Source organism: Syngnathoides biaculeatus, chromosome 11, assembly GCF_019802595.1.
Source record: "Syngnathoides biaculeatus isolate LvHL_M chromosome 11, ASM1980259v1, whole genome shotgun sequence".
In the NCBI taxonomy this organism is placed as follows: domain Eukaryota; kingdom Metazoa; phylum Chordata; class Actinopteri; order Syngnathiformes; family Syngnathidae; genus Syngnathoides; species Syngnathoides biaculeatus.
The window spans coordinates 20,208,559-20,231,967 of NC_084650.1; the positions used below are offsets into that span (position 1 = coordinate 20,208,559).

Consider the following 23,409-nt stretch of genomic DNA (forward strand, 5'->3'; position numbering starts at 1 on the left):
TAAAGGGGAATTCTAGTGGTTTGGATTAACAATGTATCCAATAGGTCATGTAATATGTACTGTATCTTGAAAATGTGATGTTAATCCTCTCTCACTTAATGGTGTTTTGAGAAGATTTTTATCGACAATTAAGAATTTTCAGGGGTGCCACCATTTTGGCGACTCACATGACCTACGTGCGCAGATGCGACGTATTACGTGCCGCATCAAAGGCTCGATTACGATGGGATACAAATATGGCCAGCGCTGATTTCTCTGATTTATCCTAATCTGATGAAAAAATAGCAGTATCGGTTGATCAGGAAGAAGGAAGAATACTTCCATACAGATTTGAACCTGTGGCTGTAAATGTAGAATTTTCGGATGGTTCGGGAATGACGCAGAGTTTGACGAGCGAGCTCCGGGGGCGGGCCGCGAGCGTGCTCCGGTGGCTCTTCGCAAACGAGCTCTGGGGGCGGGCCACATTGTTAATCCAAACCACCGCAAGTCCCCTTTAAATTTGTCCATTCAGTGTACCCGTAGCTCACTAATCGAACTTCCCCCACCTGTAAATGGTTGCGTTATATTAAAGACAGGGATGAAATGTTGCCGTACAGTATATAACACTCTGAGCTGTTGCGTATTGTTTGAAGGGTTACAATTGACCATAACATCTGCGCTAATCTTATTAGCATGTCTAACTTTTCTCATCACTGCATGCTAGCACAGGTAGCGGACATTCCTTTTTTAATTATGTGTTTAAAGTGAGTTTCACGTTTAACTACAGCTATGAGGAACAAAAAACTAGAAGCAAGAATGTTTGGATTCTTATTTGGAGAATGTTTGCTGTCTGTCAAACTATTCATGCATGTTTATAGGGAATGAGAGGAACCACATTGATTGGCAGTGACTAAAGTCAGCAGCAAACACACCCACAGTGGTGCAGCCTACTCATCAGCAGAGTTGTGCCACTCGCTGTGCCAGATTTACGCCGGTCACGAAAATAGGGACCTGTATGATGAGATCAGTTTGTTGCTGGAACTCACACAGTAGAGCATGTACCTGAGTATATTTCCTCTTCAGGTTAGACGAGTAACCGCTGCATACTATTGGTTTTCTCGTGAAAAGTAGTTTGTCACTTATTTGTTAATCTGCTGAATTCTTTCTTTCATCCCATGCAAAGCCCCAATTCCATATTTTTGGTCAAAGATGTCACTGAGTAGGTTGATTACATCGGCAATCACACGGGGCTGTGAGCCGCTGCAACAATAGCTCCAGCCTATATCTCAAAGCTCTTCACTTGAGGAAGAGAGGAGATTACTGCAAAAACATGTGTCACGCTGCCATGGAAACAGCAGGGATGGAGGCTGCTCAAAAAGATTAAAAATCTGTGTTCATTCAGGAAGAGAAATTAGATTTATATAAGTGAGACTGAAATGAGTAAAATGGAGAAATATACCATTGAATAATAGAGGAGATTTCTACCTGACTGGGGCAGATCTTACAGAACAGAGGTCAGCTTTGATGCTCTCCTATTAAAACTTAGCAGGTCCCCACCACTGCACTACACCATCTTCTGCCCAATTCACCACAGTGCAGTTCCTATCAAACTGCTGTAATACAGGCAACAGACATCAAGAACAAGGGCGAGATAGCGATCCATCGACTAAAACCATGTTCCTCCTTATTCTCTTCTCTCCTTTTCCTCATTCAGTGATGCTTAAGGAGATGAGCATTCTCAAATATATTGCATTCTTTACCCTACATGTCTGGAAAAAAACAAAAGCATTACATAATTAGCCTTAACAATTGCCCCTGCCTCAGCTATGCTCAGCCATAGCCTGATCGAATAACATCGGAAAGCTCTTCCACCCAACACTCGTAACCCATGTATCTTACAGCTGTGACCTGTGTGACCTATACAGTACCGTTAAAGAGCAGAGAACCCTCTTCAAACTGCTGGACTCATATTTAGGTCAAAGCAAATGAATGCAGAGGAATCTAAATATATATATATATATATATATATATATATATATATATATATGGCATGTTCATGCAAAATACATTAAACAGATTAGACAAGAAATCCAAAAACAATGGCTTGAGTCCTTCTGTCTTTCCACGACAAAGCATTAGCATTCACTGCACTGGCAACCCCACTGCATTCCTCCTCTATTTGTAGTGGTAGCATAGCCGCACCAACGCACCGGTAGCATTCTTAAGCAAACACTGTACATATATTTCAACAAGCCTTACCATTTTCGTCGCATTTAACTGTAAAGAGAGTGTATGCATGGAGAAATCCAGCTCATATGATCATGATTGACCATCCCTTTCAAAAGAGCACAAATTATGGTTATTCACGAGAGCTCAGCCAAAGATGTCGATTAACAGGGTGCTATATTCCAGAGAGAGGTTTCTCTTTCTGACGCACAGAGTGAGTCTCGCGGTCCATCCTCCCTGCGTCTGCCAACCTTGTTATGTAATAAACATATACCCCGAGTCTGGGAGCCAATCAGAAATAGCGCTTCCTAAAACCAGTGAGGAATACCAGCACATCCCTCGCACACATGGTTTTCTCCCTCACACGCTCCGTACACACATTGGCACCGCTGCTTGCACAACATATAACAACAGAACTCTATAAGAAGGCACCTGTCCCGCAGGGACTACACGTGTGGAAAATATGCATGCGTTCTGAGTAGATAAAAGACTACAAAGCTGATAGAAAAAATGTATGCTGTGATACATCATGAAACAAGCCACTGCAGACTTGGACTAAACACTAAATTAACACATGCTATGCTGCTCACTTTCAGATTGTTCCATAACAACTACAGTAAATGACATCATTATGCTTTGCTTACAATATCAAAACATGTCAGGATTAGTCAAAAATGACAAAGTTTGGCTGTAATGCCCCCTTTCACCCTGAATGCAAGACACTAATAAGTTTGAAAATTGAATGATGGGTTCCGGAAAATGCCTTTTGAGGAATGTTTTTGTGTGATAACACCTATAGAAAGTCTTCGCAAAAATACTTTCAACCTAGAGTAAATCACTAATGTCATTAGCCTTCAACCCTTTCATTTCATCTGCGACCCTTTTCTGATTGGCTGACAAGTTTCAGTTATTCACCAGTACTGTATGAGGCTCAATTTCAAGGGGTTCTCCAAGTCAAAGCATCCAAATTACAGTGATGTTTCAAAAACGACGCTAACCGTAAAAGTAAGGGGTGGGGGGATTCCATAATTGTGGCAGCTACTATGTTGCTTCTTACTCGACTGTGTGGCCCCGACATGGACGTAAAGTCAAGCTTTGTTCTGCAGGGAAGAGAAGATCAGCTCACATGCCACGACAAGTGGAAGTTACTTTCCCTTGCAAAATGTGACTGCTAAGTATTCGTCAACACATGCAGGGAAACCTTTCTACCTTCACTTAACAAACACATACTGTATTACTGAGCCTAGAGGGTGAGAAAGCACTTATATCTTTAAAAAAAAAAAAAAAAAATCAAAGCAAACTAGCCTGCCCACCATTACTAATAATAGGAATGTCACAGACAACTCTGAGATGGGCTTTTAGCCCATCTATTTATGACATTCATTAAACATTCATGACACCTGCCTCCCACCCTTTATTGGCTTATGGTGCATATGGCAGAATTGAAACAGGCATATTCAAACTAACAAGCCTTTTCACTTGACGGATAAAAAAAAAACATGACATATTCCAACACATTTTGCAACGATGAGAGAGCTGTGAGCCTCGGAAACTCGTGCATTGTCGAGATGTGAATCTTCTAGCGATGGAAATAGCAGCCAAGTTTAACTGCATCTAAAATGGGGGAAACCTAAAGTGGAGGCCCTCCTTGATTTGGCCTAGCCTTGTTCACAACTACTGTTCAACTACCATGATCGTGCAGCGTCTGAATAACACATCTCACTTGCGAGCCCGTTTGCTGAGAATATTCACGTTGCTGTCGGTAGCGAGATCACCTATTAGCTGTCATGTCGTGAATAATAAATAAGAATGTAAAATCACGCAGCAGCAGAGGTTTGAAAATAATCCCCCCGTTTCAGTCTAATAGTGACATAATTGGACCACTCTCATGCTCATAAACCATGGAATACAATATGGAGGAGAGAGAAGAGAGGAGATTGACGAAGGGGACATGTTTATATGCGGGGATAAATCTAGTGACCACAGAAAAAGGTTGGAGCATACAGAGCTAACGTGTCTGCTCCACCACCAAACAACATCATCTACCACAAACGAACGGTGAGGGGACAAAATACACAACGAAGGATCGGGGATTTGGGGTAACACAAAATACATTGTTGTACCAACGTCATTCATTTCAACGCGTAGCCGTGAAGGAGCGCCGGGTGTCCCCGCTCTCAAACACCGCGCACCGCCTGTCTCTCCTCTCCTGTGTGACAGCGAGGTGCGCTGCGAACCGTGCCCCGAACGCAGATCCATTAACGAGTACCGAGGATGAACATCAACAGCACGTTCACAAGCACCAGCAACGCGATCACCGTAAACACCGCGCAAGTCTGGACATCCAAGGCCATGGCGCAGCACTGCGGGCCGTAAGAGGTGTTCTCAGTCGGGCGGTATTCAGCTGCGAAGACCCCGGGCCAGCCTGTAATCCACCTTTAAGGTTGGGCGAAACGTGGAAAAAAGATGCCGATACGCCTCTTCACACTGCGTCTTGTAATTCATAATGGCACAGGAGGGGATGCATCATCCTCACCATCATCATCGTCATCAGTCTGCACCGCGATTTCTCCCTGCTGATCAACACCTGACGGTGTTTTGCTTCTTCCCCTACAAGCCAGCGATTCTCCGGGCTGCAGATTAAAAGGAGCGGAGGCGAAGGCGGCGTGCAGGCTGTTCGCAGCTGCAGAGCTGCGCTATGGTGAGCGGCGACCAGGCTGAGAAGGGCTCAGTGCTCGAGAGGCGGTCCTGAATTAATACTCATCAGCCTCCACTGCTAGACTACCGGCATCCGACATCACGCCAGGCGGGGAGGGGCACGGCCAGCCCCTCGCTGACTTCACTGACCACCTAGGCTGAAATCACAACCTTCCTTTCCACCATCCCTTCTACGCAACACCTCCTTGCCAAAACTATATGTGCCAATAATTAGGCGTATCGTACGGGGGTGATTTCATGTCAGGCTCGTTTTATTTAGCGTAGAACACCTTGCAGTCATATTGGGATGATGTCAGCATTTCCACCATTCTGTCTGATCCTAGTACGTCTAATCCATCCGGCATAATAACTCAGTCTGTCGCATGGGGATGACAAAACGATCATTCGAACGCGTTTGGGAAATCATTCTGATGCTCACTCTCGCTGATTTCCCTGGCATGCTTCTTTCATGTGAATAGAGAGAATTTTTCAAAATAAATCAGTGACAAGTGAGATGATAATAATAACAACAATAATCATGATACAAGAAGCTCTGGATAGTGACAATTTAAGTCATACACAAAAAAAAATATTACAGTTGCAATATGCCAATATTTGAAGTTACAAATAATACAATTTCACTGCCTGACACCTTTTGAAGTCAAATATTCATCTGAACTGGGAGGGCTGGTAGTTTAAATGTCATTTTATTTTTACTTGAAATTATCGTATCCAAAACGTTTTTATAGTGCAATTCACGTTATTAGTCCACTGAATGTGATTTAAATGTTAAAGTAATGTGTGCATTAAACAGAGCTCCAAACACTAAGGTAAATAAGCACATTCGTTTGTCTGTCATGCTGCATCAATATTGCATGGAAAAGATAAACAAATGTTAGGGGTAAAACATCGGCACCTGTTTATTGAACTTTGGTCTTTTTTTCTGATAAATTGTAATCAGTTAATATAAGATGTTATAGATTTTTCCAATCTCAGATTGTCACATCTAGGGTTTTTGAAGGCGAGGAAGTCTGGGCAAAAAGGTGGAGGACTCAAGTGCAGGGAACCAGGGGAGACAAGGCAGGAGTGCGGGAGTCTCAAAAAATATTTAATTTCCTCCAAAAAGGCAAACAAGAAACAATGCAAAAAGCAAACTGAAAGTGCCACATCTCATAACCAAACTAATAAACATGTGAATAAACCTAAAATTGGAAACAAAACATGACAAGTGAACTAACTAAAGCCACATTATATTCCCACGATCGCCCAATTGACAAAGCCCGGGTTGTGTCACTTGACCTAGGAATTACCCCGCATAGCACCTCTGCGTAGCTTGCCGCGCACACATCAAAAAAAGTTGCCGCGCGGCAAAAGCCGTGGAGCTCATCTCTCGTCATTATTACATTTTAGTCATATGCTGTGATGACGTACTCACCGTTCCTCCCGGTCCACATACCACCTACACTGCCGCCTTCTCGATCAATTTTGCAGCATGATTAAACGTATCATCTCGAGAGGAAAACCAAGAAAAGGTTGATGGATGTTGTGAGGGAGGACATGAGGACAGTGGGTGTTAGAGAGGAGGATGCACGAGATAGGCTTAGATGGAAAAAGATAACACGCTGTGGCGACTCCTAACAGGACAAGCCGAAAGAAAAAGAAGAAGATTAAACGTATCATCTCGTCATTTAGGTCCATCCAAGCAGACAAGGTTCCATAGTCGCCATTGTTATTGCTTTGTTTCTTGTCCACAATCAAAATGTGTAACAAAACACAAGGAATAATGACCAAAATGTGGAGAGGAAACTCCACGCTGTGTCCTAACCAATACCAGCTGTAGCGACGCCTCTGAATTGGAGAAGAACTGCAGCACATTTTCAAAACTGCACGCGTGGGTTGCGCTCGAGTATAACGGCAAACTACACGCTGGAGAGCCGCAGTGACATCAACGCGGTCGACGCCTTCGTGAGTCATAAAGAAGCCTTAAGATGTGGCAGAGACCGAGACAATGAACCATAAAGAACTGATAGAAACTAAGGAACTAGATATAAACAGATTAACAAGACAACGAGAAACACTTGGACAAGATAAGAGTGGCTGGAGGGAGCTGTTTGGACAACGAGAACAGATGGACACCAACTAAATGAGCACACAATACATTAAAAACATGGAACACAGGAAAACATGAAACCAAACACAATCCAAACCAAAACACAAACCATGGCAATGATGTGCTAAATGAGAGATAAAAAAGACTATCAAGAAACTTTGGATCATGACCGGATAGCATTAGCCTCAAGCCGCACATCGGGAAAGTTATCAAGATGATTATCACGATGGGAGCTCGTCGTCTATTCAGCACAGTAGTTAGGACTGTTATTGCACTTTCAATAAAACAACAGCTTGATAGAAACAAGTTACAAGTGGTTAAAGCCAGGATTTCGGTCGCACACAAGCTCTGGTCGGGAGCTACCATGTTTACAAGCGTAAATGATGACATCACCGGGCGTTTATGTCAAACAGAACAGGCACAGACAGAGCACAGCCCGGCACCATTCCGATTCATGGTTTACACGGCAAAGAGTTTACTTGTGATTGATTTAGCAAAAGGCATATTTCCCCCCTGTGAAAACGAATGAAATTCTTCTCGGATTTGGCCCGTGTATTCTGACTGAGGTGTTTATATGGAGCATTTACATTCAGTTTAAGTTTCTAGGTTCCAAATAAATCCCCGATATGGAAATGCCTGGACTGCATTACAGTACATAGTCATAACGTGAAGAAGTTTAGAATTCACTGTAATTGTATCTCAAATCAACAGCATAGGTGATACCTTGTAAATCCCGATTCTGTATTTTCTGAGTATTTATGTCGTCATTGTTTTGATGATTACGATGGGATCGCTTTGTGATCATAAATAATTTCATAGCCTGCATATCGTTCAGTTCAATCACCACCACAATCCCAAAAACCAGTTATCCAATCTACCACAAAACATAACTTCACATAGAGCGTTGGGTTTCGATCAAAGATCTAAGAATATGTTTGAGAGATGATAACAGCAAAAGGAGTGCGCCAGTATTTTTAAAGCCATAAATAATTTCCAGGGTACTTTCTGCACATATATTCAGATAAAAGCAAAGGCTCATGAAAGTGAGGCTTTCAGTGAATTGCAAAGAGCTGCGCGCAGCATCACAGTTAAGATATGACAACCCTTCTCAAACAAGAGCCTGCGCTGTGCTAGTACATGTGTGTGTGTGTGTGTGTGTGTGTGTGTGTATGAATGTGTGTGAAAGGCAGAGGGAGCATATTACATAAGCGTGCCCTTCCACTGTGGGCTCACTCTCCAATCTCCCTGACATTTAGACAACAAAGGTCACATCTGAAAGTCTAAATCTGCACAGACACCAATGCTAATTTACTCATACATATACAAAAGACAATTTGTGAAAACAGTACAATTCCTCACAGTAATACATCTGATAAAACGCAGAGCTTATTTGACGTGAACAGAAAGCGGACCCTTGTGCCTGACAAGCCCTCGTCGTGTTCAGACACATTTCCATCCTACTTAAAACTGGATGGACCAGTTTATAATTTATTTAATATACATTATTTGAAATGAGAACTTGCAAAGGAGTCTCAGCGAGGTATTTTAATAAACAGTGGCAGTTGATAATGTCCTATGAGTTCAATTGCTACATGGACGTTTTTTCCATAAACTTGTCTGTGGAAATGAAAAGGCTTTCCTGAAAACAGCCCTTAAGGCAAACACGACTTGCCTGTACATGATTGGCACGTTCAATGGTCTCCCATATTTCTGCAGCAGTTATTATTTAACTATAGGGTCCATCAACATCATATCTTGGTTAGAAAGGAAGAAAGCCTCGGCTTATAATGTGAAGAATTATTTTGGCGAATATTCACATGCATCAGAAAGAAGGAACCAAAATACAGTGAAGAAAATGAGTATTTGAACACCCTGCTATATTGCAAGTTCTCCCACTTAGAAATAATGGAGGGGTCTGAAATTTTCATCGTAGGTGCATGTCCATTGTGACAGAGAGAATCTAAAAAGAAAAATGCAGAAAATCACAATGTATGATTTTTTTAACGATTTGTGTGATACAGCGGCAAATAAGTATTTGAACACCTGAAAAAAACAATGTTAACATTTGGTACAGTAGCCTTTGTTTGCATTACAATATTGCAGGGTGTTCAAATACTTATTTTCTTCACTGAAGATTCATGCCACATTAGCCGACTTTCTTTTTGGTTGCTAAAATTTACAGTAAGGTGATCCCATTTACAGTACTTTCACTAATATTAAAATGAACCTGAACTTCCCATGTGACAGCTGATTACACACCACCTGAATAGGCCATATTCCCTGATTAAGGTATAACTTCCAAACACAATGGCTGTCAGTCTTGAAAAAAAAAAAAAAAAGCATTAAGATCATCTGAAAAGAACAGATGCAAATCAATTACCATGAAACTCAACTCTCTCCAGATCATGAATGTGCTCCACATCCTAACAATGAATTTAAGAGAGATACTGCTCATATGGTCTGGCATCAATGTTTCCCACCAGATTTGCTGATGTAATTATAGCGCTGTACCATCTAACGTTATATTTCTCTGAGAAATATACATAAATATGCTGTTGGTATTATCCATCATCACTTACATTTGTGACACTGAGAGTAATGTAAGGACGGATGCACTTAACGACTAGTATCTAATGGAATGAGGTCTCTAGCTGACTATTAGGAATCAAACCACTCTTGGGAACTTAAGTGGATGGTCAAAATTGAGGCCACGTCTCACAAAGAGGCAATGGAGCTGTCACTTCTCCTAGCCACTAAGTGAACAAAGTTTATTACACTAATGCCAAATTCGGATTCAAGAAAAGCATTCATAAAGTGCGGACTTCTGTCAAGGCAGGAATGTTAGCTAGTTATACATTTCTTAATCATTTTTTCATTTGAACAGTCATGAATTGCAGTACATAATGTGTGGACAGTAGTAGCAGAAGTTAGATGTTGGTCCACAGCTGCTCCAGTGAAATTAAGTGGAGGGCAAAAACTAGAAAAACCTTTTCATCGAGGGTTTGGTCTTTCATAGTGTTTTTTGACCGTGGCTGAAATGCATAGTTCTAACCCTGGAATTTTCTGGAGTGAATCTGTGTGAGACCACAAACGTTTTTGAAATATTATTCTCTGAATAAAAATGTATGTGTGATCAACTCTGTTTGTGGCCTGAGGGCATTTGGCTTATGGAGGCAATGCCCACCACACCCATTTCCACTGCTCCTTTTGTTTCTTTCCTATCCGCACAGCAACAACACTGATGTCCTGCTTTCTCCCAGGACCTTTATGCCACAGAATGGCTAAAAATATGCGTGTTCTTGAACCGAGGTCTTTCACTATTGTTCAGAAATGAGCTGTTTGGTTCAGATGAATTGTGTGAGTAATTAGTGAGTTGGAAAGAAGAGCAAGTAGCAATAAGTCATTGAAAGTAAAGGTATGCATCTGTACAGCATTTTTTGTTGTCATGTATTGACTCGTACATTCATTTCACTATGGTCGCGGGCGTGCTGGAGCCTATCCCAGATGACTCTCGGGCTACATCCTGGGCTGATCCTCAGCGGATCGGAGGGCCTAAACAAACAACCATTCACAGCTACAGGCAATTTAGAGTTTCCAATTAATCAAACTGGCATGTTTTTGAGATGAGTCAGGAAACCACAGTACCTGGAGAAAACCCACATACGCATGGGGAGGACATGTAAAACCCACACAGGTGAGACTGGATTTGAACCCAGGTCCTCAGAACCGGGACGCAAGTGTGCTAACCAGTCATCCACTGTCCTGCCAAGATATTTAGCATCCACCACAGTTTACAGATGATCTAAACTACATTTCCAAGTGCACAATTTCACAGAAGTCACATTTTTGAGAAAAAAAAAAAACAATGTTGTTTATCAATATTTGTATATGCAAAAAGCATCTTTATGTGGGGAACCCCCCAGAAATAGGCAATTATAAGGGATAAGGTGTATAAAACGCCTGACCTGTTTCAGGACTGATTTGTTGCAGGCGAGTGCTGCACTAGTGCACTTGCATTGTGCCAGTTATGAGTGTGTTTGCTAGTGTCACAACTCATCAGAGCACTGGCAGCCACCTGGGGCCTTAAACATTGGAAGCCTGGCTGTGTTTTCTGGTTGCTGGCTCCCTTTTTGCATGCAATGCATACATGTCTGTTAGAATTTTGTAAAATGTCTACTTCGGAGAAGTCTCGTTACAAACCAAAGTTCGTTATAGGTGAAGTCATTTTTTGTTGTGGTTTGTTGTGTTCAACTGGCCTGTGTATTGACACCAGACCTGAATTCAGTCTGTTCAGTTGCAGCTAACCTGGACCAGTAGAGTGCTCATGCAGATTCTAAAATCCATGATCGTGCCCCCTGTGTATTTTTAATAACACGCCGTTTCGTACTACCGCTTATCCATGAGTTTACAAAACACCCATTTACAAACTTTTGGACCATGCATAAATGCCGAGCAACAACCGTATTTTCCACACGATAAGGCGCACCGCATTATAAGGCGCACCTTCAATGAAGGGCCTATTTTAAAACTTTTTTTCCAAATATAAGGCGCACCGCATTACAAGGCGCATAGAATAAACGCTACAGTAGAGGCTCGGGTTACGTTATGCATTCATGAGATGGAGCTGCACTAAAGGCTCAATATTGATCCATATATAGGGCGCACCGTCAGGTTTTGAGAAAATTAAAGATTTTTTGGTACGCCTTATAGTGCGGAAAATACAGTATATTTGATAATTTTTTGTTTCCAGTATTTATCTAAAAGTGAAAATTTGTTCATCGAATTACCTGCTAAAATCCATCAACAGCATTTTTTTCAAACTGTTACAGCTTGTGGTTGCAGAAAGTCACAGTAAAGTGTTTGCACCTCATCAGAACAGTGGTGCCGAATGAAGACCAATGATGGATTCAAGGTCACACGGGGCTCAGACTGTCGCCTTTCCCAGTTTGTCAGTGATGCACCTTTACAGAATATTTAACAAAAGCCTCTTTACTCCATGCTTTACTTATTTAGCATGCATCAGCAAATCCATAAAAAAACATTGATGACAGTGTTTGTGTCACTGTTTGTGCATTGCTTTCACATTACAGTATATGAATCATCCTTCTCTGCAGCTGCTTGCTCAAACAATTGCAATCCCTCAAACCAGTAGCATGTAAGTTTTATTATGTAAATGTGATCTGTTATTAGCTCGAGAAGAAAAATTGTGAACTTGATGTGGAAATGTCACAACTTTATGTAACAGCCTTTGCCCCTGCCCCCCTCTGAAAAATATGACCTGCACATTTGTCATATTTTATTTAGAACGCTGTTATGCCAGCCCTAACCCTAAAATATGGCAGAGAGTGACATTATAGATACAATCATAAAAACAGTATCCAAACACAGAAAGGTTCCTTGGCTCCATTGTTTGAAAATGTGCCCTGCAGGAAATTTCTACCTGAATTGCCTTACAGTATAGTAGATGTTTCTGTTCACTGAACCAAACTGATTCCACAGCTTCACCAGTGCACACAATTCTGCAGTGAAGTGATATTTACGTGCAAGACTGCTTGTTCTGTGTTTAAGCCTTGATTCTTTATGGAGCTCATCACACCATTTTTCTCCACTTTTAGTAGGGAGTAATTTTTAGGTTTTATGATGCATGCAAGTCCCAACACCTTCTAAGGTTACCCAACACAGTTCCTTCCCCTACAAAGGTATTGCACTAGGCACTGATACCCATCAAAGACTTAGGCTACTTAATGTTGAGTTGCACTGCAAAATAATTAAAAAAAACAGCCAAAAAGAACGCCATCATACTTACACTCCCACAGGAAAGTAGAACTGCCCCTAAGAAGCAGGCACTGTACTCTCACATGCCTGGAGGAAGGACCCCATTGAGAGAATGCACGTTTGGTGAGCAAATGCAAAATAAACATTGAGGAGTGAAAATCAAGATCATGGAAGGGGAGCAGCAAAGTAGACTGAGACTCTAAAAGGCAGGGTGAAGAAGTAAAGTGGTTGCATAATACTGTACGTGATTGTGAAGGAGGGCTTTCTGAGAGGCTGCATTGGTGTAGCAGCACCCTGAGAGGTCAGAGGCAAAGTATAACAAAATAATGTATACAGGAAGTGTCAGCTGCCAGGAAAATCTATTCCATTTTTCACATGGGCCTGCAGGACACAATTACAAGTAGAACGCCTTACAGCCAATTATACTTGTCTCAATTTAGAATAGGGTCACCACCACCATTTACTCTATGTGCCCAATCCACTGAAGGTTAAATGAAGCTAACATCTGCCTGACTTCAAACTACTTGCTTGAACTGAGACTGTTTGCCTTGTATGTTTGTCGAGTAAGATTTGCACGAGTCAGTAGGAAGAGTTTTAAGAAACACAATACACTAACCCTTCTGAAAAATTTTCCTGGTGTAGCTGAGTTGTTCATGACAGAGTTCACAAACAAATTCCAATGGGCCCAAGGAGCTTGTCTGTTACACCAGAGTTTGTCAAATCACAGGCCCTACTCACTCAATTGCTTGTGTGGGAGGTATTGTATTATAAACTAGCTTATACTGTAATTTTCTGAGCCACCTATCCTCACAAGGGTCGCGAGTGTGGTGGCGAATATCTCAGATATCTTCGGGTAGAGGGAATGGCACACTCTGAACTTGTTGCCAGTCAATTGCAGGGCACATGGAGACAGACAATAGTCACACTCACAATCACACCTAAGGGCAATTTAGAGTCTCCAATGAATGCATTTTTGGGACACGGGAACACTTTTTTTTGTTAACAGTTGCTTGATGGTCATTTGAATGCGTAGTCTGGTGTGGCAGAGAAGTATGTTAGAATAGTACAGGACATGCAATGGGGACAGCAGAACAGTGGTGAAGTGTGCCGTAGGTGTGACAGAAGAATTTAAGGTGCATCGGGGATCAGCTGTGACCCCCTTCCTGTTTTCAATGGTGGTGACAGATGACATTAGACTGGAATCCCCGATGTTTGCAGATGACATTGTGATCTGCAGTGAAAGCAGGGAGCAGGTGGAGGCATGCACTGTAAAGGAGAGGAAAGAGGATTGGCCAAATAAGAGAATATAGATCCTTGAATGAGAAAGGTGGAGGGGGAAGAGTGAGGCTACAGGGAGAAGGACAAATACAAATGCAGTAACTGGTGTCAATAATTCATAGCCATGGTAGAGTAAGGTAAGGAAGTGAAGAAACATGTCTAAGCAGGTTGGAACAGCTCGTGGAAGGTGTTTGGTGTGTTATGTGACAGAAGAGACTCTGCTAGGATGAAGGACAAAGTTTATAAAACAGTGGTGAGGCCAGCCATGATGTATGAATTAGAGACACTCGCATTGAAGAGACAACAGGAAGCAGAGCTGGAGGTGGCGGAACTGTGAATGTGATGTTGAGGTTCCCTCTAGGAATGAGCAGGTTGGATAGGATTGGAAATGAGCTCATCAGAGGGACAGCCAAAGTTAGATGTTTTGGAGACAAAGTTAAAGAGAGCAGATATCAATGGTTTGGACATGGAAATTCTGCCAATAAGTTATTGTTACAGTGTGTAAGGTTTTGGCCTGAGGGTGACCACGGAGAAAGTTGAGCCAGCATTCAAAATGTCACATCCCAAGTAGTTTGTGCACTGTCAATAAAATAAAAACTTTTCAGCTGAAGACTACATTATTGATATTGTTTGTATATCCACTTAACACTGGCAAGACGTGTGCTGCAATATCGCTTCAACAATAATAACTACTGGGAATGAAACTGTAATTATGTGGGAAAATTAAAAAAAAAAAAAACACCACTCCAATACAGAGAAAAAAATATGGTGACACTGGGCACCATTATCACAGTTTTCTGAGAACACTTGCAGCATTATTATGGAGTGAGTCTGAGGGAATCCTTGGCATTTCATAAAATCTCTTTTGTAGTTCACTGTGTTAAAGGTGTAATGTGGTTTGGACCAATGCTCTGTGTGAGTTAATCCCGATATTTCACAGTAAATATAACCAGCCATGCCTTCATAGACGTTGCTTTGTGCTCTTGGGCATAGTCATGCTGGAACAGAAAAGGACCTTCCTCAATCTCTTGCTACTCACATGGATATGTTGTCCTAATGACTAGAAAAAGGGAAATTAAGAAGGCTACAACAGAAAAAAATTACGCAAGAATGAAGCTATAAGTATAATTGTTGATGAAAATAATTCAACCAAACAAAATGATGACTGAGGTACAGATGATGCTGGATAATAAGTACTGCATGGTCTAAACCTGTCCCAAAAGGAATATTACATTTACATTTACATTTGTCACACAATCAACTAAAATTCCCTGACTGTCCTAATCTAACATCAACCTATGATTGGTTCAGAGATGATGCTGAAAAAATAAATAGCACTCTGGAAGTCTATAATACAATGTGCAACAACAAAGCACAGATACAAATCTGCACTAGGACAGACATACAAGGTCTGGAAAGAGACAGAAAATTAATTATAATAGAGTGACAGTAAAGCAGGCTATTCCAGTGAGTCAGATCAGAGAGTTACCACATAGTCTCTGGGAATATGCAGCCACATTAAATAAAAGTGGGAATGGCTTTTATAGGGAGCAAAGGAAACTCTCTTGACAATTATATAAGAAAAGGCCCTGAGCTTCTCTGTTTTCCCCAACATGCACACACACACACACACACACACACACACACACACACACACACACACATACACATACACAACATAAGCCCACGTGCATGGACCAACAACAACACACATGAACACACCTGACAGGCACAAACCCAGTTGGGAGAAGAAACAACCTCAGGTGGATGTGACACAACCACCCGCTTAGATTCTATCAGCAGCACTTAATCAGAACTGTTGCAGCTGGTGGCTGGAGGACGTCGCAGTTAATAAGGGTTTGCACCTTGGTAGTGTGGTAATGCTGATTAAACACCAATAACGGGTTTGAGAACACATGGGGCTCCAAATGCAGATGTTTGCAGTTCTTCATTGATACATGCAGACTTTTTTTGTTCTCTCTGATTGAAATCATTCAGTTTGAATATCTTTGGTCAACAGTTTACATGTGATGTGATCTACTATATTTTGCGCTGATATTTACATATGCCAGTACATTTAATCAGAACAGCCATTTAACAGATGTGTGACATGCGTAATTCTATGCAAATATGATTTATCAAGATTCAGGTCAGTCTGTTTAACACAATAGTTGTGATTATTTTTATTTTATTGAAGCAACAGATTGATAAAAACAGGTCACAAATAGTTAAAGGTTCTGTCGCAGACAAGCTCTGTTTGGAAGCAGTCATATTTTTAAGTGCGTAAACAATGGCTGCGCATTTATGTCAAGACAGAGCCTGCACAGACAGAATGCAGCTTGACAACATTCCGATTGACCGTTTTCATGACTTTTGATTGGTTTGGAGAATGAGATCTTCCACCCCCTTGAAAACCAAATGGAATTTCATTTGGCCTCATCCTGTTTATCCCAGCTGAGGTCTTTATATGGAGGACTGTTATTTGGTGTGAGATTCCACCTGATTCTAATCAGAATATCAAGCTCCATGTAAACCCAGCTAGTGTTTGACAAAGCCAATACAACCTGGTTGTATTTATTCTTCTGAAAAAATAAAACGATACCATGCTCTCTTTATTGTGCAAAGGAAGTATCACAAAGCCTGAGGGCTAGGTGGCAAGTATTGTACATACTGTCAAGTTAATTTGAATAGCTCTTAATTACAAGAGTCTTAACAGGCCCACATTTGACAATGACAAGCAACACCCCCTGATCCAAATCCCCCAGTTTATCAAGGGAAAAGTGAAAAACTTATTTGATGAGAAACCAGAAACCTTGAGCAGAGACGGCAGATGAGAACTGGTGCCCAAGCATGTGTCTACAGTTGCGTGCACAAGTCGTGCATTCCATAACAGTCCTACTCTTTGCCCAACTAACCACTGGCTGCTGAGTCATGCATTCATAATTAATAAATAGCGTTGCATAATATGATTATGACCTCATATACTGCGGTTGGTCTTACATTTAGTCATGTAATGTTTTTTAATTTTAAGTTTATAATCTGCATGAATATTTCCTTCTCACAACTGGCCAATCCAGATGCTATCATCACAGCATCAGTACCAGACTACAGAGAACTGTCCCCTCAATCTGAAGAAGAATTAACAGAGAAGAGAAGAGGAAAGGAAAGGAGAGGGGGAAGTGACTGAAGGAGAAATCCATTTAAATGAAATGAAGAAGAGAGGCGTCAGCATTAGCAGTTAATCCACTGCAGTCAGAATGCTTTCTTTCTGCCTGCGGCCTCCGGGCACTAGTAGTCATCCTAATAGGAACAGTAACACACACTGCAGTGTCCCTAAAATATTTCCGTCAAAGCACCAATTTGTGCATACTGGAATAAGACATGCAAAATATGTAACATCTGCAGATGCTTCACATAAATGTCTTTCTCCCTTCAACGACCTTTCCAGTGGTACACGTCCCTACCCCAGGGCAGGCTACAACGTACACATGCACACAAAACAGGAAACTCTCTCTTTCTCTTCCACCCCCTTTTCTCTCCCTCACCCACACACTGTCTTCTTTTAGCCTTGCCTAATACGGCTGCCTCAAGATAGAAACAAGTAAATGAACACAAGACGGGCAGCATCATGGCAAAATTGTGCAGTGGTTTGCAAACACCATGTAGCATCAAATACCCCAAATCCTTAATTATCTTGAGGCTTTTTTTTTTTTAGTTAAATTAAATTCTAGATTGAGGTCACTGAAAATGGATATTCATGATACTAAGAAAAAAAATCCTAAAGAATTTTTAGAGAGGGGATATTTTATAGACCATGTTGCGCTTCTCCAAATTCTGACACAAGCAAACACTGAGATATCAAACAGTAGATTCAACTTGAATTATTGAATATATATATATATATATATATATATATACATAGGTTTTACAATGAAAACCCACCTACCATCTCCACACCAAACACCACAATACCCTCTCCCAGCCAACATACATCAACCCACCTATACCCACTTTGTAACCTGTATACCAATAATTCTCCCAAGGTTACTTGCATTTCAAAGTAAGTATACTGCTGTCTGCTTTTATTAGTCTGAAGGTAATTCTATTTAAATAAAGACTTATGCAGAAGACTATCAAGATGGAAACGGATGAGTAACAAATCAATAGTAAAGTCACTTTCTTGCTATTGGGTTTGCTTGCCCCTGTCAGTTGCAATATTGTTTTGCACTTCATACTGGTAATAAGTTTGTTGTAGTTGTTGTTTATCAATTTCCGTCAGGGTCAGTCATGTGCCTACCTACCACAACAATAACTTGTGCATTCCCGCAAATGCATATATGAGTGTGATGCTATCCTTTAATAGAGCTCGTGTACATGACATCACCATTTTCACGGCCCCATATTGACGGTCAAACAGAGATGCACGACATTATGGGAGACATTGAACCGGAGGAGAATATTTACAATACCCGAGACCTGTTGTGCTGTTGGTTGTCACAACAGACGAGACAGATATTCAAAGAGATCATTCTATGGAATACCAGCTGAAAAGACCAGTTAATATCGATGGATTTCGGCAATTAAACATGATGGATGGTGCACAACCAAAATACACACACACCTGTGTAGCGATCGCTTCAGTTCAGGTAGGAATTATTCTTTATCTCAAATTACCAAAAAGTATTCATAATGCAAAGTTGGGTCATTTGAGAAGAATGCGTGTTAAAAAAGAACAAAAAAAAGTCTTCCACAGAGGTTTACGGAGGTTAAGTGTGACCGCAATCGGTTCCATGTATGTTCCATGGAGACGACGCCATCCTTTTTTTTTTTTTTTTAAATCATAGTTAATGAATGCGAGTTTGTGTAAAACCAGGGGTCATTTATTTAAATATTGGTATTTGTATTAAATACTAGTTGAAAAGAGTGATGGTTTCCAGCAAAGGTTAACGTGTCGCCGAACACACTTCTGTGTTCACAAGCCGTCAAAACCCTCACTATGTGGGATTTATTCCTGATGGGAACAGAACCAGCCACGAAGTATTCGTATGTGTCCACACTTTTATACGCTTTCAAACTTTTCCGTGTAAATCTCGACGACTTACTCACCAAATCCATGTGTATATCCAGTTGTCCAAGACAAGCGGAAGTGAATTAACAGTCCAATTTCTTATCGGCGAAAACATCGATTTCAGCAATGCTTAGCTTGACTGGCAATTTGGCGAGGTAAACAAAAGTCACGGGATTTTATGACGTAGGTGCACGAGCTCTATACCACCCACTGACTAAATTTAAAAGGAGTAATGACTAAAGAGGATTGGACGAAATCAGGCTACATGGCCATCACATTCAGGCATCATTTCCTATATTGTTCAGGTACTGAGTTAACTCGACCCCCATCATCTACCAAAATACAAGTGGTGAAGGTATGTTTATATATACACAAACACTGCATCTAGGTGTACAATGGTAAGTTAAAATTCAATAAAAAATTTGGAATTGACCAAAGTATTTGAGAGTGGGGGATTCAAATATCACACGAAAACTTGGAGTTGAAAAGTGTATACAAACACATGTGCTCTCTCAAGTGAGTCACAAGTCAGAGGGAAACGGGTAGTCCTAGCCAAATATGGACAAAGGGGATACGAAACTGTGTCAAACAGAAGTACTGTAGCTGTAAGAAGGGCCTTTTATGCTGACTCATATGATAAAATCAAGTAGTTTTTTTAAATTCACAATTTTATACTAGGTCCATGTTAGAGAGCCATTCTATGTAGATCTAAATAGCACAAATCTGGGAACTTTAAGTAAACATGAATTTCAATGTGTAGTTGCCATTGCTATTAATATGTCCCACACATGGTGCTCTAGTCATATTTGTAATTCTTTAATTAATGGTCCACTGTCCCCATAAGACAAAACAGAAATATATGTAACCATAAAAACAAAACCGTCTGGAAAACAACAATACCAATACTCAAATAAACAATGTTTTTTTTTAAATACATTTTTTTTTTCAATCCGTGATGAAAATATGCAAGTGATCACACTGACCACATCAACATTTCCAACCATCGGCAGCGATCATCAAATAGAAACCTGAGTTTACTCTGTGGTTGCTGGGTAGCCAAATGTGGCCATGCTGTTCAAATGGCTGATTTGGATTATTGCCTCAATACACAGTCATAATTTTCAATATTCAATTTGAGGTATTCTTGTGGAAAAAAAAGGGCAATTGGAAATAAACAGTAAGGTGTGCATGCTCAGCCATTGAGGTTTAATTGTAGGGTTCCATCAAGCTTTGGCCCTTCAAAACTTCAGACACAGAAAAGCTGTGAGTGTAATTCTGGGTATGGTCAACTTACAATGTTGACTTGCAGTGGTTCTGACCCAGGTCGTAGCAGCCTCTTCCTCGTGCAACTACTGCCTTCAGACCGCAGACGTACTGATGAAGAGGATGACTGACCTGCATCTGTTTGACAGGAACAAGAAAGTCAGATGATGCAATTTAATCCAACATATGTATCTATATGTGGAAAAGGAAATTTGTGTGATGTAATACCTGAATGAGGCAGGAGAAGAGCCAAAGCAGTTAAAGTGCTGGTGGGCAGAGGTAGGGAGTGGCACCGCTGCAGAGAAGCCCTGAGTGGTGGTTCTAATGGAGACCCACCAGGAGGACGAGACAAGGCCTGGAAGGTACTCAGGGGTTAGGACAATTCCTACATGTCATGAGGGTTGTTTTCATGTACTGTATAGTTAGACTGAATGTACACAACATCTATCAAAAATCCCATCTCTCTGTTTGTACAGTAAATTCAAAGTACAGTATATTGCATCCAGCATGCAAAATGGGGTGGTGTGTTAGTGGTACATGAACTGTCAGGCGATACAGTAGAGCACATCAAGTCAGGCCAATGAGAAGTAGAACTTATGGGAGCAATGACATAGAAAATTAAATAAGTGTTTAAAGGAAAGACCACAAAGACAAAGAAGAGTGAGAAGATGTGAGCTAGTGGAAAAGCAGCCTTCTGAAATAAAGCCCTTCCTTATAAATAGAGCAGAGCATGCTTGCATTGTTGCAGCTAACACCGAGTGGTGCTGCTACTGCACAGTACTGTACTGTACTGTACTGTGAACGGGCTGCCCTTCAGGATTTGTACTCTATTCATTCATAAAGGTCTTGGACTATTATTTATCAGTAAGTTGGATTCAGACATCTTTTTGGATGTTTTGTAAAACTTTAATTTCAAGTACCACTTAAAAAATACTTAGCTCTCCAAGTATCACTCACCATCATGACAAGGAAAAGACTATGATAGCTTCGTAATAGACCATAAAATATGAGAAAGTGGTTTTATTACTAAAAGGTATACTGTATTTAATATTATTGTGAGCCATGGTAACATTATGCACAGGTTGAACGTGAACATAATGCTAAAATACAGGAAAATTAAAACGCTGTACTTAAATAATGATTAACATTATATTTGAATATTGCTTCCAAATGCAGCTAATGGATGTATAAATGCCTGTGTGTAATTTAACATCTTACTCTGTGGTGCAACTCCGTGGACTGCATCTCGCTAACACTGGATTCAATGACCGAGCAGGGCCTGGGACGGGCAGGCATCCGTCTAAGCCCCAGTGAGTGTTGCATGGTGGGATTAGGTCTGTGCCTCCGTCGGCATAGTGAGCCAAACTCACTATAATCGTTGTTGAGATCTCGGTCTGGGTTTGGGCTCCACACATCCAATACAGCTGATGCCGGGCGAGGACGAGGGCGCAGCAGCTTCTGAGGTACAGAGGTCTTCTCTGTGTTAGAGTGGGGGAGGGCCGGGCCTGGCAGTCTTACACTGCAGCCTGTCTGGCTTGCAATCTGCTCACACAGCTGGGATTGGCAAAGATTCTCAGAGGCTTGGCCCACACACAAGGTGCAACAATAAATACCGACAGGACACTACATTAGGTACACCTACCTACACCTGAAATCAAGCGGGAGCCAAAAAAAACCCACTGTGTTCTTATAAATTCTTAATCAACTATATTTTTTTAAATGTCCTTTTTACTATTATTGACGGAAAACACTAAGGAAAGTAAGTTTTAAAATACAAAGCTCGATTTAGTTCAGGTCACTGGGAGTATGGTGGTACAAATGACTGACTTTTGTGCAGCCAGCGTAGGATCGATGGCTATTCACTGACCGTAGGTGTAAATCTGAGTTCCGGTGGTTATCTTTCGCTATGTGCCTTCAGTTGGTTATCATTCAGTGGGTAGTTTGTCTTGCGCGCACACTTACAAACCTTAAACAGGAAAAGCAGTCGGAAATAATAGATGGATTGCTCTTGAACTCATGTCATCGACACTGATCTTAGAATTAATCATTAAAAAGTTCCTTAAATAGCTGTCCTTCATAGGGCAGACTATAACTACTTGATATTATAACAGTAAATAGCACCGATTCAAATGATCAAGATTGTGCAAAAAAACATGAAACGAAGCTGTATAAGGCTAGTGCATAGGCCAAGAAAGAACCAACTAAATTTTGGTGATGATCTAAAGGCGACATATCCATACCATGGAACTTATGTAATTATTACTGTTTTTAATTAATTTGATGTGTATCTAATGTTGTGACCAATTAAAGATAGAGTTTGCAGTTTTCCCTGTTCCCTCTCCCAGCCCTCACAACTCTGACTAGAGCCTTACCCTTCACTCACGTGAACGCCATGTTACATATTTTTCTTCTTTTTATTTTTTGTCTTGGGATCTGCCAAAATCATTATTTTGAACTTTGGCTGCTAACTCCTTCTGTCTCTCCAGTCTGTGATAAACTGTCGCTGTCCCGCCATGCCAGGTTGTAAAATAATCATTAAAGTGAAATTACAGGAATCAGATTGGGCCAGAGAGGGATAGAAGACCACTTTGATAACATTGTAGGTAGAAAATTTTACCTTTAATGTGCAGTACTCTATTATCTTTTGAGGATCTAGGAAAAGTCCATTAAATTAGATTTGTTTTACACAACCTCGTGTTTAAAAAAAAAAAAAAAAAACAGAATCATGGGAAACTGCGGACACACTAGTTGGAAATGCCCTTCAAATATATCAGACGATAGAAAATGCATGGCCAAATGAAACCAGGCAGCCTACAGTTTATGGTTCCATATATGTCAACCTAACTATTTTAATGGTGCAATGACCAAAACAATGATAAACAGCCCATCTCGTTGCATAGCTAACCCTCATGATAGTTTGCTGAGTACTGTGTTGTCATATCTTATTTTGTCAATAGGATTTGTGCTACCGTGTCCTGACTCTGTGTGACTGGCAGGGACATGACTAATACCT

At 40.9% G+C, this 23,409-nt stretch overlaps 1 protein-coding gene across 17 annotated transcripts in view; it reads right to left on the reverse strand.

The window, feature by feature from the left end:
* Nucleotides 1-23,409, reverse strand: part of LOC133509186 (rho guanine nucleotide exchange factor 9) — a 66,046-nt gene that overhangs the window by 36,481 nt on the left and 6,156 nt on the right. For 11 of the 17 annotated variants that reach the window (XR_009797256.1, XM_061835955.1, XM_061835956.1 and 8 more), the window contains 3 exons: nucleotides 21,615-21,950; nucleotides 20,625-20,751; nucleotides 20,428-20,534 (listed from right to left, as the gene is read on the reverse strand). Coding sequence is in view for 16 of the 17 variants with exons in the window: in XM_061835955.1 (XP_061691939.1) it covers nucleotides 20,428-20,534; nucleotides 20,625-20,751; nucleotides 21,615-21,950 (570 nt within the window). In the remaining variant the exon portion in view is untranslated. Of the gene's footprint in view, nucleotides 1-2,238; nucleotides 2,410-4,332; nucleotides 4,449-4,523; nucleotides 4,588-4,741; nucleotides 4,889-20,427; nucleotides 20,535-20,624; nucleotides 20,752-21,614; nucleotides 21,951-23,409 lie in introns of those variants that run through there. The other 6 variants (XM_061835961.1, XM_061835959.1, XM_061835964.1 and 3 more) reach the window with 6 other exon arrangements.